The sequence below is a fragment of the Vulpes vulpes genome, chromosome X, assembly GCF_048418805.1.
Source record: "Vulpes vulpes isolate BD-2025 chromosome X, VulVul3, whole genome shotgun sequence".
In the NCBI taxonomy this organism is placed as follows: Eukaryota; Metazoa; Chordata; class Mammalia; order Carnivora; family Canidae; genus Vulpes; species Vulpes vulpes.
In genome coordinates, this window is record NC_132796.1 from 5511370 (window position 1) to 5528611 (window position 17242).

Consider the following 17242-nt stretch of genomic DNA (forward strand, 5'->3'; position numbering starts at 1 on the left):
CACTGGTACCACAATAAAGGGAACTCATCATACCACACTTGGAAGTTTTCGATAAGAAGCTATCTGTTCCAGGGATACAAACCTACACTTCTTTGACAATCACTGCCAATGGTGGCTTTGCGTATGAAATAGTGGGTAATTCCCAAGAGATACCAGTGTGTTAGGCAAGAGATGCTCAATATACATCAACTTTGTCTTTGAAGTTGATTGTATAAAGTCAGAGAAAACTATAGGACATCAGTATTACTATAGGCTTTAAATGTTGTAAACTATATAAAACACCTGAAATTTTCATCCACTGTTTATTAGAGCTGCAAAGTAAAGGATGTTCTTGGATATTCAGACACAGTGCATCTCCATGTGTGCCTGAGTTTCTCATTTTCCTCCTTAAGATACGTTTTCCTTGGGCTCTATGGATTCACCACATAAATGATGGAAAGCATCTAACACAAAACAAAAACCTTCAATGGCCACATTCCACTGTGTTTCAGAGGTTTGACCCTTATCCAATAAATTTCACAGATGTCAAATGAAGCCGTCCAGATGTTCAAATGGTCATACAAGCAAAACCAATATTCCTCACCTCTAAATTTGGCTCTGAATAAACCTGGAACATGATGAAGAATTTGGAGTTGGAGCCCTTGTAAGAAGTGAACTCCCACTGAGATGAAAGCAGCATGCTAAAGCACCAAGACAGGCCCTAAATTACTGCTTTTCAACACACACTCTCAAAACCAAATGGGAAACACGGCAAGAGAGTGACTTATAACACCCAAAAGGAGAAGGATGAGCACCATGTTTCCCACAGACAGGTGGGCTGTCACCCGGAATGCCATACCTAGGTACAGAGCAACACAGCATAGTGTGAAAAGATGAATCTTTTATAAAGTAAATGCATGACCCTCGTGCAAACACAAACTGAACATGTGTCGATGATTAGATTTAAACCAGGAAATATTCCAAGGACCAATAATATGTCACATTTGGTTCGAAGGAGAATTCCAGGAAATATAACTATAAATATATTCACATACAACTAGACATGCAGGACCGGATTTACAGATAGATGCAAAATGGTCTATTCATGGGCGAGCATCAATTGCATTCCGCTGGTCACAATTCATTTGCATTTCCATGGACCAGAATCATCTGCATTATTATCAGCTTTCTTCCATTTGCAGACTAAGAAAATAGCTCAAAGACAAGGAACAATGGAGATAACCTGGAAGGGTCTAACAGAGGACATCCATTCTGAAGTCGTTTTTGTTTTGCTCATTTTGAAGTCCCTCACAATTTTTGCTGGCTCTAATAATCCCATTTTAACACTGAATTTTCAAAAACTATGATGTCTTTGACGTTTTCTTACTATTGTTTATCATGCATTCATTCAAAAATCCTCACACACCAACCAACAATGTTCCATAAATGATGTTAGAAACTGTCCATTTTTGTTTGAGTTTGAATACATCAAGATATGTCTTTGTGCTGAGAGAAGAAAGTATTTTATTGTTTTGTTTAAGTTTGATTTTGCATATGTGAATGCAATGGCATAGAACAGATTGGCAAACTATCACAAATGGCCAAATGCAGCCTGGCACCTGTTTTTGTACAGCTGGTGAGCTAAGAATTGTTTTTACATTTTTAAATGGTTAGGAAAAAATAAAATTTCATGATATGTGAAAATGACATGAAATTCAAATTTCAGTGTCCATAAATAAAGTTTTATTGGAACACAGCCACACTCATTTGTTTATGTATTATCGATCACTGATTTCATGTGTACAATGGCAGAGGTGATAGTTGCCACAGAAACCTTGGGAGCTACAAAAGATGAAAATATTTACTATCTGGCCTTTTCTGCTGACCCCTGACATCAAGTATTAGACCCTAATTACAATGTGTGTGTGGAGAATGAGCTTCCCTACACCAATAAGCCATTCTGCTCCATTCTGACACCACCTACCTGGAGATGGCATCGGATCCCACAGTTAAGTCCTGTAAGACTCTGGTCCTCCTACTGCCTCAGCTTGCCATCTGTGATTCTGACCACTGGCTAGAAATCAGAGATTCCCACAAGCCCCTCCTTGAGTTCAAGTCATTTCCTAGAGTGGCTCACAGAACTCAGAGAAACATGGTGATTACTACATCACCAGTAGGGGTTTAAGTCAGGAACAGCTAGATGGAAGAGATGCACAGGGCCAGGCCTGGGGAAAGAACATGGGGCTTCCACGTCCTCTCCAGGGCACCACTCTCCCAGCACCCCAATGTGTTCATCAACCTAGAAGCCCTCCAAAACCCTCCTTTTGCGTTTTTAAGGAGGCTTCATTACCTAGATGTGATCAAGTAAATCACTGGCCACTGAAGACTTAAGTCCTACCCATCTCCCCTCCCTGGACATATGGGGGTGGAACCAGAAGTTCCAAAACTCTATGGCCATGTGGTTGGCTCCACTGGCAAACAGCCTTCATTCTCAGGGGCTTTCCAAATGTCACCTCATTAATATAACAAAAGACATCTTTACTGTGCTCTCCACTTAGGAAATGTCAAGGCTTTTAGGAGCTCTGTGCCAGAAATGGGAACAAAGACTAAATATGTATGTATTACAAATCACAGTATCATTGTACTGTGTTTAATAGAATGTCACACCTTGAGGGGTCCCTGGGTGGCTCAGCTGGTAAAGCATCTGCCTTCAGTTCAGGTGATGATCCCGTCTTGGAATCAAGCCAGAATCAGGCTCTCTGCTCAGCAAGGGGCCTGCTTTTCCATCTCTTTCCCCTTCTCCTTCTGCCATTCCCCCTGCCTATGCTCTCTGGCTTTTTCTCTCTGTGTCAAATAAATAAGTAAAACCTTAAAAAAAAAAAAAAAAAAAAAAAAAAAAGAATGTTGCATTTTTTTTTAAAAGCCATTAAGAAAAAAAGATATTCTCAAGGCGACTGGGTGGCTCAGTTGGTTAGGCATCTACATTTGGCTCAGGTCAAGATCCCAGTGTCCTGGGATGGAGCCCCACATCGGGCTCTCTGCTCAGTGGGGAGCCTGTTTCTTTCTCTCCCTCTGCACCACCCTACTCATGTTCACAATCACTCTCTCAAATAAATGAATTAATGAATGAATGAATAAATATATAAATAAATAAAATCTTTAACATGAAATGAAAGCAAAAAAGATATTCTCGACATGATAGAAGGGTTAATAATGAGACAAAATACCAGGGTGTCCTGCCCACCAATTCAAGCCCCCTGGCAAATGCTTCAAAATCATCCCTGGTCTTCAGAGAAATCATGCCAAATGGAAAATAGGTTCTGGGATTAAGGCCTTCCACTGAAGTGGAGGTCGCCTTTGGCAGGATACATCTGTGTGCTAGGATCAGATTCCCTATCTGCATTATGAAAGAATTACCGTGGAATATTCCTAAAATCCTGGATTCAGAATTCTTCTGTCCATCCTTCCTACAGTGATCCCAGTGGTGTGCATCATTCACCTTCCCTCACCTCCATCCATCTAACTCTGACCACAGTCTAAAATCTAGAAGTCAGGGGTTCACTCAAATAGTTCTGTCCTTTGTACTCAAATATTTCCATTCAGGTGAGTCCTGAGTTATGGGGTGTAAAACCTCAGAGGAACAAGCAGAATCTGAAAGGAACATGCTCACTTACATAATAACCAGTTAATGCATGAATTCAGAGGAAAATCCAGGTGGTAGAAAGAGGGGAGAGCTATAATTGGGAAAGAATTATGGGATCAGCAAAGAGCAGAGAAAGGATGGATTCTAAAAACGTACAAATAGCCTCGCCGGTGAGAGAAGGAAAAGGTGGGTTATGTGCCTGTCAACACAATACTGGGGACTCTTAAGGGATCCTGTGCCAATTTTTTAAAAGGAATGAAGATTTTTAAAGGGGGATTTGCTCAGCAAGCCAAAAAGGTAAAAAGTAAGAGCAATGACCAAATGTGCTGTTATATTACTTAATCACGAGGGCCTGGGACATAGGACATGCTCAATGAGTATTTGTTGCAACTGAAATAATTAAGCTCTATTAGAACGAGTAAATGAAATGTATTTCAAAAAAAATAAAAATAAAAAAATAAAAAATGTATTTCAAGAAAATATTACAACAAAAACATAAATGAAAGTCCTGAACAGCCATCCCATTACAGTCTATGGGAAAAAATTAGGACATTCACATATTTGGTATAGAAAAATGTGTTAAAAGACAGATTAATTAAAAGAAGTTCTTATGTACATTGCCAAAAATGAATTTTTTATTAGGACATTTTATTAGGTTTTTATAGCACCAAAGTAGTATTTATCCCAAAACGTATTTAAGATTGCTTGGATGAAAACATTAAGATAAAAATTGATTATAAAGATTATTTAGGTAGAATATAAAAATGTCTTTCTTCTCTTTTATGCCAATGGCATATGTTTATGGTCTTTTTTTTTTTTTTTATGATAGTCACACAGAGAGAGAGAGAGAGAGGCAGAGACACAGGCAGAGGGAGAAGCAGGTTCCATGCACTGGGAGCCCGATGTGGGATTCGATCCCGGGTCTCCAGGATCGTGCCCTGGGCCAAAGAACAGGCGCTAAACCGCTGCGCCACCCAGGGATCCCTGTTTATGGTCTTAATTAGAAACAGATGATATTATTTTTTGTTTAGATTTCATTTAAATTCAAGTTATTTAACATATAGTGTATTATTATTTCCAGGGGGAGAATTTAGTGATTTGTCAGTTGCTTATAATACCCAGTGCTCATTTCATCACCTGCCATCCTTAATGCCTATCACCTAGTTACCCCATTCTCATCCCCCTCCCCTCCAGCGACCCTCCATTTATTTCCTAGAGTTAAGATTCTCTTATGGTTTGTCTACCAGGTGATCTTATTATCTAGTTACTACTAAAAGTGAAGTTCTGAAAGTAAGTTATTCTAAAAGGTGTCATTTTTGGTAGATTTGATATATTTAGAAAGTTTGCCCGAAATCGTCCTAGACTGACACTGAGCTCAGATGTCAATTTTGCAAACTATTTTGGAATGCCCAATAGCAAATCATGTTCCCCTGAGCTATCTGTCCCTCTCAAAGTGAACAATCACCCAAATGGAGGAATTTCTAAGGAATTCTTTTTTCTAGGCTTTTGTCACGTATCCCTGAATGGAGCTGAACCCGCTGAGTGGGTCATCTTTAGACAGCATCTTGTTACCTTAGCATTGGACAATGGAGATGTAAAAGGAAGAAGAAGGTAGGATTCTTGCCCTAGAGTTGGGCCACAGTGTTTCCAGGAAGCTACACATTTCCCAGTAGCCATGAGAATGGTTCGGAAAAAAACCAGGACAATCAACTGCTGCCCTGAGCAAAGGATCTCTTGTAATATTTTTATGGTTCTCTAAGACTTCAAATGTGTGGGGTATATAATGGGAAAACCACTGGCTTCTGATTCCATCACAACTCAGTTCAAATTCCATCTCTGGTAGTTGCTAGTACTTAGTAGCTGAGTGACATTGTACCAAGATCATCGAACATTCCTAAGTAAGTAACTGTGAAAAAGATATAATCATGCCAATTACAAAATCAAGACTAGGTTCACTAACATACAAGTCCATCTTCATAGAACAACAACAAAATATAAAAACAAAAACAAAAACAAAAAACCCAATGACTTTAACATAGGAAGTTATCTGTCTTTCATGTGCAAATAATTTTAGAAGTCCAGGACTTGTAATGGCAGCTCCACGGTATCAAAGACCCAGATGCTTTCTAAATATCTTATTGGTTATTCTCAGACTTGCCTCCACCTTTAAGGCTAAACTCATGGACCAAGACAGCTGCTGGAGCCCCTGCATCCTATGCAGCAGAGGACAGAAAAGTGGAAGAGCCAATGAGTACATTTTCTAGCTAACTCACTTCCCTTTAGAGAGGCATTTCAAAAATCCTTCACAATCATTCCACGTATATTTAATGGGCTAGAAATAAGTTAGATGGCCATATTTAGCAGCAAAAAAGCTTTGGGAAAGAGCTTTGCTCTTTGCTGCAAATTATGCAGATGCTTAATTCTAGATGGTAATATGCTCAGGTGAGGAACCAGGTTTTGATTAGTAGAAGAGATTAGGAGGCAAAGAGCAACACTCACCTACTTTATATGGAGAGAATTAGAATTCATATACTAAGCCCCTGACAGCGCTCTACACATACCACATGCCCAGGAAATCATACATTTATTTTCTGTCATATAAGGAAGTAAAACTGCTTAGAATAGAACTGTGGGGTTTTTTAATTTTTTAATTTTTATTATTATTATTTTTAGTGAAGATAGAACAGTGTTTCTAATTTATTTTATAACACCTAAATTGTATGGACCAGGGTTCTCATCCTCAGCATGATCAACACTTGACCAGATAACTCCTGCTGTGCAGGGCTGTCCTGTGCATTGTAGATTGTTTATCAGCATCCCTGACCTCTACCCATCTGATGTCTGTGGCTTTCTATCACCAGCTGTGACAACCAAAAATGTCTCCAGCCATTGCTAAATGTCTCCTTGGGAGCAAACTCACCCCACGTTGAGAACCACTGCCTAAATCTACAAAGACACTAAGTCACTACTCTATATGATCTAGGAGTTGAGTGGTGCTAAAGACTTTTGAGTTTGTAGTGCTGATTTCATTATGGAGAACAGAATATAGGACAAAGGTGCAGATTTTCTGAACGAATAATAAATAATCTTGCAAAGTTACACAGATACAAAATGGATTATATATGACTTTTTTCGTAAAGATAATGCAGTAAAGATGTGCTCCAGGGGCATGAATAAAATGTAATATATAGATTTCATTTATTCATTTCTTCATTCATCACAAATATATGTTGAGCAACTAGTAGGTGTCAAACAGCATTCTAAGCTATGACAGTAAGGGACTCCACAGTGAACAAAGAAGACAGAGTCGATGCCCACAGAGTTTACTTTCTGGTAAAGGAGACAGAGTCTGAAAGAATAAAGCAATGGCTCTCCAAATGTTACATCAGGGTGTAAATGAAGCGTGTAAAGCAGGGAGGGAGAGATCTGAGAAAGCAAGGCTGAGAAGGTGCACATGTGCTGAGATGTAATGAGGGCAGGTGGTGAACTGGGTGTCTGAGGAAGGAGAGCTCTGGGTGAAGAGAAGAACAGCCTCAAAGGGATAAAATTAGGAGGAGGTCAAGTTGGAGAGAAAGGTGGAGACACAGGGCCAATGTTTTGGTCTGAACAAGATGGAAAGATATTAAATGGCGTAAGGTAGCAGTATGATTCAGCTTATATGTTTAGAGGGTCTTTCCCGGAGCCCTGGGGAGACTACACTATTTGAAGCAAAAGCAGCAACTGGGAGACACGACAGGATGCTCATGAATGGTCCAGGCAAGAGATGATGGCACACTGGACAAGGAGCAGGTGGGAGGGCAGTTAGATTGGAGGAAGAGATCATATTTGTAGATGGTAACCGGAAATGATGAGTGTGTGTGGTTTCCATAAATTACACGATCCTTATCTTTTCAAATATATTCAGGAAGTTATATCATCATTACTTCCAGGTCTTATTTTGTACTCACCTATCTCAGTATTTTTTCAAAGCGGATTTTCAAGTTGTTCACCTCTGAGCAACACAATGCAGAAGGTAGTGTTCCAAACTTTGGCACCCTACTACCCCTCTGTTGAGTGATTCCAGGACTATTATCAAATACATATGTGCCTGAATGTCCCCATCTGTAAAATGTAGTTACTCACATTTCACCTCATTAACCTAAAGATTAAGACCAAAAAACGTATATAGGCTCTACAAATCTCAAAAGAAATGCAAAGTATAATTATCTGCAAATGTATCCAGTGGTGATAACACCCAAAGGAGATAAACTTTGATTAACATGTAAGATTCATTCCCAAAGATTCAGACTCAAGACAACCCTTTAACTTATGTCAGCTTTGTACTATATTCCAAAGTTTCTGTTGGGGTTAGCTGAGACTTATTAACGCATTCTTGCTTTTAGGCAAAAGGAATTATTTCTTTTCTTGTGAAATTCAGTCTCTATGTCAGCCTTGATCATTCAATAAGAAGATATGGTTTAACAATCTGCAGGCCCAGTAGGGGGTGGGGTGGGTTCTTTAATTAGGATACTGAAAAACATAGTTCAAATGAAACTTTTCTATGCAAAGCTCTTTTAAATGGATACAAAGGAATTAATTTCTTAATGGAATAAGGCAAAAAGGGTTACTTAAATAAGAGATAATACTGGTAATTCACATAATGCTCAACTAATATAAAACTGCACAGAAACACTACTTAGGAAATTTCATCAGCCTCATGGCATTCTTTCTCTCCTTCCCTCTCTGTGTGTGTGTGTGTGTGTGTGTGTGTGTGTGTGTGTATACACACACTTTCCTTTAATGGTGACATAAACAAGTTCTTCAACATTCTAGCTGAAGAACAATTAGTATAATAGATCCTAGGAAATGTCTTATCAAAATAAATGTTTATGTTATTACATAAAAAGAGTAAAAGTACCATAAACCTGACATTTCATTCTGCTCAAGATTTAATTAGCAAGTCAGAGCTAAGAAAAGCTTACTTTCACCAAATTATTTCACATTTACCTAAGAACTCTGTTCTATTTTTACTAATATGCATGTGTACTAGATGACATAATGCATGCATGCATGTTGGAATGGATCATATAATAAAGTTTTTGGTTTAGAAATGTTATTCTAAAATCATTTACTGTGAAATAATGTTTGAAAGACCTCTCAAAATAATAATGTTCTCCATAAATATGATATTTCAGTATTATGTGTTGCTCAGATAAAGTTTTAGTTATAAAATAAAGGACTGTTTCAATTTTAGGTCTAACAGCAATGTTGATGAAATAAATCTCATCAAATATTATTATGATCCCAAAGTTGCCAATATTTTTAGCCAATGGTAAACTTTATTCATTTATATATTACATGTTACAAATATATATATATACATATATATATATATATATGTATATATATATATATATATCCCTTTTCAAAAAATTGCAATGCTTTAGTGTTGAGGTAAAATGTATGCTATCAAATGTATCAATGAATATAAAGACACCTTTTGAGTGTGTGTACACAGCAAGTACCACCTAAAAATGGAAAACAGGCCTTGTAATTTAAAGAGTCAAATTATTTAACCAGTAATTCTGGAAGTTCTACAAGCAATTCCAATTTGCATGTGGATGGCTGGGCGCACTTTCTGCAAGTATTCACCACTTCTGCAACATTAGCTGAGTGTCCTACAAATTAAGTCCATTCTGACACCATGTACCTCGCAACACTGTCAGATCCCATGGCTTAAGGGCTCGGCCTACAAGCTTGTCCCCACCCCGCTCCCATGCCCCCCTCCCCATTTCAAGGCCAATCACAAGTCCCGGTTGTTGCCCATGCTTCTGCAACAACCCATGCTTCTGCGACAACCCATGTTTCTACGGGACCTGCTGCAGATGGGTGGATCCAATCGACCCCCTCGTTAGCTTCCATTCATTCACTAGGGTGGCTCACCAGAACACATGAGCAACAGTTTACTTACTAAATCAGTTGATACAGGTTTATTATAAAAGGATGTTAGCTCAGGAACAGGTATGGGAAGAGATGCTCAGGACTAGGCAGGGGGACATGGCGAGGAGCTTCCAGGGACACCATCTGTCCCCGAATCTACATCTGCATGTGTTTAACACCCCGGAAGCTCTCTGAACCACCTCCTTTTCTGTTTTGTTTTAAATGGAGGTTTCATGAACTGGGCATAATTGATTAAATCATTGGCCGTTGGTGATTGATTCAACCTCCAGCCCTCTCCTCTCCCTGGAAATCAAGGTGTGGGCCTGAAAGTAACCAGAATGTGTTTTATCCTAAAATGTTTTTGGATTAAAAAAATTACAGAGACAGAAATAAGATGGGATAGAGAAAAACTGATATATGTATCTTGATTACGGTGGTGGCTACACTAACTGAATCTACATGTAATGTCCTAGAATGATGTACATACATTGTACTAATGTCAATTTTCTGCTTTTGACGTTGTATTACAAACATGTAAAGTGTAACTGTCGGTGGAAACTGGATGAAGAACACATGTAATTCCTCTGCAGTCTTTGAAACCTCCTGTGACTCTATAATTATTCCAAAATTAAGTTTTTAAAAATACTGACACAGTTGTAGGGAACATACCTTAGAACATTGTTTGTGATTCTGGCACCAAACCAGGGAACCATTGTTCTGCAAAAAGAAAAAAAGAAATATTGGTTCATTAAATAATTTTCTAACTGATAACTACATACTGTGAATGTCATTTTTCAATATCATCATTAACAAAAGACCAATTTTGCAATCCTGATGTTCTCTTCCCAAAATAGAAAATGTGTTTCTAATGTATGTCCAATTTTGCCCTTGACTTCATGACAGACACAAAGACATATAAAATAATAAAGATTTCAAGCTGTCTAAAAGGAAAAGTGTCCTCTCCCAGTGTGTTGAGCTATGAAATACAGCAGGAAAATGAACACTAGACATTTCTCCTGTAGTAAGCAGTTTTGATAAATTTACAAGTCAGAGGCTTTTCATCTCGACCAGTTCATAGGAATAAGGGTTTGAGCTTGCAGGTCAGATCTGAGAAGGGTCTCTTTCCCTGTTACTACTGGATGTGTGACTGTGGACAAGGGACTTAACTATCCTTATACCTTACAATTTATCCATCTTGTAAAACAGAACAATATCTCATGCATGAGGTCAGTGGCATAAGGAAATAATACACATAACATCATTTAGCATGGCCTGATATTCTCTCAGCATGGAACAAACATCACAACTATGGTTTATTGTGTCTAACATTAGCACTTCTGCTTGGAAACCTCTCATTCCACATGACTAACATCTTGGTCACGACTTCTCCTTTGGCTGGGATATATTACATCATAGTGTGCTAGGCTGGGGTGGTTGGTAGATATAGTAAAAGCCATCAACCCACAATTTAGATGCCATGGCCTCCAGTTCTTTGAAGTGCACAGTTCAGTATGATATAAAGTAATGTGTTGAGATGCCTGGGCGGCTCAGTGGTTGAACGTCTGCCTTCAACTCAGGTCATGATCCCAGAGTCCTGGGATCGAGTCCTTCATCGGACTGTGGGCACACAGGGAGTCTGCTTCTCCCTCTGCCTGTGTCCCTGCCTCTCTCGGTGTCTCTCATGAATAAATAAATAAAATTTTTAAAATGTATAGATAAATAACCCGTCTCCTCTGTCTGAAACTCTCAACTTTGCATTTTGAGAACATCATATTCTATCCATAGAATGAGAGTGTTATCTGTTCAGAGAAAATTAAACCAATACATCTTTAAAAAATATTTTTATTACAAATTCACTGAGATATAATCCATATACATGAAGTGCATTAATTTAAAGTGTACACACCGGGCAGCCGTGGTGGCTCAGTGGTTTAGTGCCACCTTCAGCCTAGGGCGTCATCCTGGAGACCCAGGATTGAGTCCCACATCAGGTTCCCTGCATGGAGCCTGCTTCTCCCTCTGCCTCTGTCTCTGTCTCTGCCCCTCTCTCTCTCTCTCTCTCTCCCCCTGGGTCTCTTATGAATAAATAAATAAAATTTTTTAAAAAATAAAAAAATAAAGTATATACACCAATGGTTGGTACTAAGAAGTATATTCCAAATACTAAGAAGTATATTCACAAGGCTGTGCAAACATCACCACTATCTAATTTCTGCACATCTTCAACAACCCAGAAAGAAACTTGTCTTCATTAGCAGCCACTCTGCCACTCCCTCCCTCAAGCCCCTGGCAACCACTGATCTACTTTCCTTCTCTGTAGATTGACTGATTCTGGAAATTCCATGTAAATGGGATTGTGTAATATGTGGTCTTTTGTGTCTGGATTCTTCCACATGGCATCATGTTTCACATTTTGTTAAATGGTATAGTGTTTTGCTCTGCCTATATTGCATTGAAAATCAATACTTGATTTTCAATATCAATACTTCTTTTTTGTCTGGTTTCCTTCTATGGACATATCACAATTTTTTGTATTCTGCTTCCAATAATCTATCTCAATACACCCCACTTTCAATAACATATCTTCATAATATAAGATTCCCAACGAACCAATCTCAACTGTATAGGAGCAGAAAGCTTCATCCTACTGGCTCAGTAGGACTAAAAGGCCGCAGCCCCATGTTAAAAGCTTTAGCTATTAAATCTATCACACGGCCCTAACTCTCCATTGCAGTCTTACATCCCCCAAATCACAACCCATACCTACAGTTTCAGCAAATCTGGTATCAACCTGCCCATCCCCCTAGTGACCTCTGCACATCCTCAGTAGACCCTCTCCTCTCTCACTACATCTCAATGTTCATTGGCCACACAAGCAGGACTGAAGCTTATGAAGGACATGAGCAGCCTGGGATGAGATTAAGCACGATTTGGGGCAGGGTTTATTTATCTTAGGGAAATAATTAGACTGGGTATAGGTCAAAACTGGACAAATAGTGGCCATGGTTTAAGTACCAGGAATGAAGTGTTAGTAGAAATGCTAAGAAAGAAAGCATTATGTGCAGATTGAGAATCATCAAAGGATTAGTTTAGTGATAAACTAAAAGTTCACAGGGGGGTCACGCAGACTCAGAGATGGTCATACATAAACTGGATGATGACCGCAAAAAGCAAAGGAGAATCACATTACGGAAAAGCTGAGAGCAGCATCTGGGGCAGCTCTGGAGAACTTCCTACATGAGGACCACCTTAACATCTCGCTGGGGAGGTTCCCCTCCCTTGCCCCATGCAGGGAGGGCTCCTGCTGGAACTTGCAAGGACCACGCCTGTCAGAGCACATCCTGGCCCCAACCTCAGTGCTCCATGGTCCTTCCCCAGTGAGCAGTGACGGTCCTTCCAAAGGGACTCAGGGCTGAAATGAATGAACTTGAATCTTGGAGCCTGGGCCAAGGCCAGTTTCCGAACTAACACAACCTATTTACCAGGGTCATGGTCTAAGGACCTTCACCCTCCTTGCATCAGGTCAGAAGGTCCTGCTCCTTGTGCTGGGGACCCTGATAGAACCACCCGGCTTCTATCTCAGTCCCTCCCAAGTCAAGTTTTCCTGGACACATAGGCAGGACCCGGGGAGGATACAGGGTGCCCTAACTGCCTCTGTATTTGCTGCAGTGCTCAAGACAGAGATCCGAAGGCAAGAGAGGATGGGGTACATTTCCTTTTTTTTTTTTAAGATTTTATTTATTCATGAGAGACACACAGAGAGAGACAGAGACATAGGCAGAGGGAGAAGCAGGGTCCTCACCTGGAGCCTGATACAGGACTCGATTCCCCGACCCGAGGATCATGCCCTGAGCTGAAGGCAGATGCTCAACCACCAAGCCATCCAGGCATCCTGGGATACATTTATTTAAGTCAGCTCCTCAGCTAGAGTATGGTCTAGGAGACGGGGCTTCTTTTTCCTCATTGCTTAAATGCATCACACTAATGAATGGACTAGCTCCCATCAGAGGCAGCCTACGGTAGCAAAGCAGATATGGCAATTGCTGCCTGCCACATAGTAAGTGGCTGATAAAGTATTACTGATGAGTTGATACCCCTTTGACATGATTATTATCAATCAATATTATTATATGGTATTGGCTGCATCTACACTGCTGCACTAGCTTTGGTGTCTGTCACATTAAGCCCACGCACACATCCCACGTGAGGACATAAACTTCATTTACTCATTTTACAGTTAAGGAACTGAGACTCATACAAGGCAAGTAAGACATCTATAGGCATGAAGCAAACAGTTAAACATAGTTGTGACACCACAATGAGTAAAGGTTCTGTTAAACAAGGATGAGCTTTATGGTGTTTTGTTTTTTGTTTTGTTTTTTTGTTTTGTTTTGTTTTGTTTTTTGCAGGAATCTCCAGTCAGGATCTCAGAAGAAGGAGTTAAGAATTGCTTAGGATGGTCCTGAGACTCATAGGTTCAGGAAGCAGTAGATCAGATTGATGGGTTGGAGCAGAGAACAGGAAATGAGGGTGGGTAAATAGACAGAAAGCAGATTATAGTGGATTTGGACTTATTGCTACAAATAAAATTTGTTATGTAGTAAATGTCAGAGGGTTAAAAAAAAATAGAGGCTAGAAGAAGTCGTGTACCTGGCACACCTTGCTTAGAAGCCTTTTGTTTCCTCTGTAGGTAAAATGGTCAAACCTCAACAACAAAATGCCAAGAATGGAGCAAAGATTGCCTTCAGCTGCCCAGCAAATACATCATCTACTCACCAGCCCCATGCTGAAACCCAGTGCTCCTACACCTGTCAAACCAATAGCTGTAGAGCCTCTCCTAAACTGTTTACAATTCGGGTGGGGGGGATTAATGTCAATGCATTTCCTCAACCAAAGCATTTTTTAAAAAAGATTTTATGTATTTATTCATGAGAGATACGGGTGGGGGGGTGGGCAGAGACACAGGCAGAGGGAGAGGCAGGCTCCATGCAGGAAGCCTGATGTGGGACTCGATCCTGGGTCCCCAGGATCAGGCCCTGGGCTAAAGGCAGAGCTAAACCGCTGAGCCACCAGGCTGCCCAGCATTTTCGTTTTAAGCAAAATTTCCCACTAATCATAAAATGAAAAGCTGTCATTATGCAGAAATATTTGGGGCAATAGCAAACAAGCATGAAAGATTAGTACGGTGGTAATAGTTTTTTGTTGTTGTTACTGAAGACAGCATGTCCTAGAATGCTTGGGAGGATTAAAAACATAATCCATGTAAAATATTTAGCAAAATGTTTGGCACAGTTAGATGTATGAAAAAAGTCCATTATGACTGATGTTACTTTGTTTGCCATGATGATTGTTTTCAGGAGTGGGGGAGTAATCCTGTACTTAAAATCTCCTGGTTCCTATGTATAATCCCATCCAATCTTATTAGTGAAGCTCAGAAGAGGGAGCCCATCATGCTTTTCTCCTTGGATGGTAAAAATCTTGCCACGTTTGTCAATATGATGAATGAGCAAAGGTATTATTTTCAGTTTCATTTCCTTTAGAGTGAACTGTGTGCATTTTACAATTTCTCTTCTGGATTGTTTAACCTTAATCCATTGTAGCAGCTCTGAGTACCAATTATATTTAATAATCATGTGTCTATAATAAGTATTGGAAAAATTTTCCAGTGACCATTTGCCTTTTAAATTTATTCATGAAGTTTTCTCCATACAGAAATTTTCTATAAACACACATGCACACACACAGGTACACAGATAGGTCTGTCTGCATTTCCTTTTTGGGTTTTAGGTTTCCTGTTTTTCTTAAAACAATCCCCCCCGAGCCATGTCAAGGTTTTGCAGCTGTTCTTTGCTTTTCCCTTTATCAATCAGCATTTGCCATACTATTCATCTCTACAAAGAACTTCTAAGAACACTGCCTAATGGCATTAAGGATGTTGGTAAACCCCCTGATTAACTCCAGCTACTGTGTTTCAGCCAGGTGCACACACACTGCACCATCCACCTATGTTGCTTACCTGTAATGCTCTTTGAGCAGAAGAGCAATGGAAAAATACAAGCATCCAGCACATTTCAACATCCCACCCCGGGGGAAGTTCTTAGTCAGATTACAATAGCCTTCACCAGTTAAGCCACTTGACAACAAAAATAAAATACAGTATTTGCAATCAAGTCTTGTTCTGGCTTAAAGCCAGCAAAGATAAAGAGTCAAAGTACATCAGACAAGAAAGGCGTTTGTCTGTTCAATCATTATTGTAACCTCCAGGTAGGATCAGACAGTGGGACTTTTGTAATTATATAAAGATTACATCCTGTATTTTATTGGTTTAACTAGATCAAACATGAATGCTCATCAATCCATCTTTCAAAGAGTTTATATAAGTTCAATCAACTGCACCCGGACATTATTTCAATGACATTTTCAAAGTCTCTCCATTTCTAGCTTTTTGATTTTTTTTGCTTAAAGAAAAATAATTCTTCAAAAGCCTCAAGCAAAGAAAACACTTCATTCACTCGAAGACAACCCAAAAGGAAAGGATAAAGATAAATGAAAAGTAGCTATCTATATACAACCATTTGAAAAAAGAAAAGAGAATTAGAACAGATCCCACCTATTTTCTTTAACATAACCAGGTGTAGAAATAGAACAAGGACTAATAAATTTGCAGTTTTGTAAACACAACACTATTGTCCAATTGCAGGATAGGAAAGTGAAACTATCCCAGAAAACCCGCGACAGACCAAATGTTTACTATTCAACCCTATAAAGCTACAAATAATCAGCTGCGACTTTCAGTTGACAATTTTGCTCTCACATTAAATGTAAGGTTTTTTTTATATGAAGGTACAGAGGGGCACCTGGCAGGGTTAGCTGAAGACCCTGCGACTCTTGATCTCAGAACGGTGAGTTCCAGCCCCATGTTGGGTGTAGAGATTACAAAACTTAGATAAAAAAATTTAAAAAACAAAATGAAGGTATGGGTTAAAATTCAGGAATTCATTTTAATCCAGAATATCTTCCTATTAATTTGGAACTTGGAATAATACACTCGATTTCATTTGTTATTATAAGGATGTGCTTTTCTACTGTCAATATACTTGGGACTTTCTCACGTATTCAACAGCAGCTAAAAGATAGATAGGACATTGAGATAAGGCATTTCTGTGGCTTGAAAAGTTTTTTTAAATGAATCTTTGCTAGTTATCATCTCGTCTACAGACTTCATTCAAAATATTTCTCAGGACGTTTCTATGTATACCACTAAGTGAGAGAAGCTAATCTGAAAAGGCTCCATGCTACATGATTCCAAATATAAAATACTCCCAAAAAGGCAAAAGTAGGAGACGGTAGAAAGATCACTGGCAGGCAGGGCGGAGGTGGGGTGAGGATAAGAGATGGAACACAGAGGATTTTTAAGGCAGTGAAATTATTCTCATATAATAATGGCGAGTACATGTCTTTATCATTTGTCAAAACCCATAGAATGTATACCACCAGGAGGGAACCCTATCATCAACTATGAACATGAGGGATAATGGCGTGTCACTGCAGGTTCACAGACACAGCAAATGGACGAGTGAGGGATGTCCATAATAGGGGAGGCTATGCATCTGTGGGGGCAGCCAGTCTACAGAACACTGTACCCTCTACTCAGTTTTGCTGTGAACCTGAAAGTACTCTAAAAAATGAAATCGACTTCAA

General features: G+C 39.4%; 1 protein-coding gene across 1 annotated transcript in view; it reads right to left on the minus strand.

Moving 5' to 3' along the window:
* The window catches only part of ANOS1 (anosmin 1), a 182562-nt gene that overhangs the window by 135927 nt on the left and 29393 nt on the right, over nucleotides 1–17242 (minus strand). The window contains exon 2 of the mRNA XM_026015316.2: nucleotides 10211–10258. Coding sequence (XP_025871101.2) covers nucleotides 10211–10258 — 48 coding nt within the window. The remainder of the gene's footprint in view (nucleotides 1–10210; nucleotides 10259–17242) is intronic.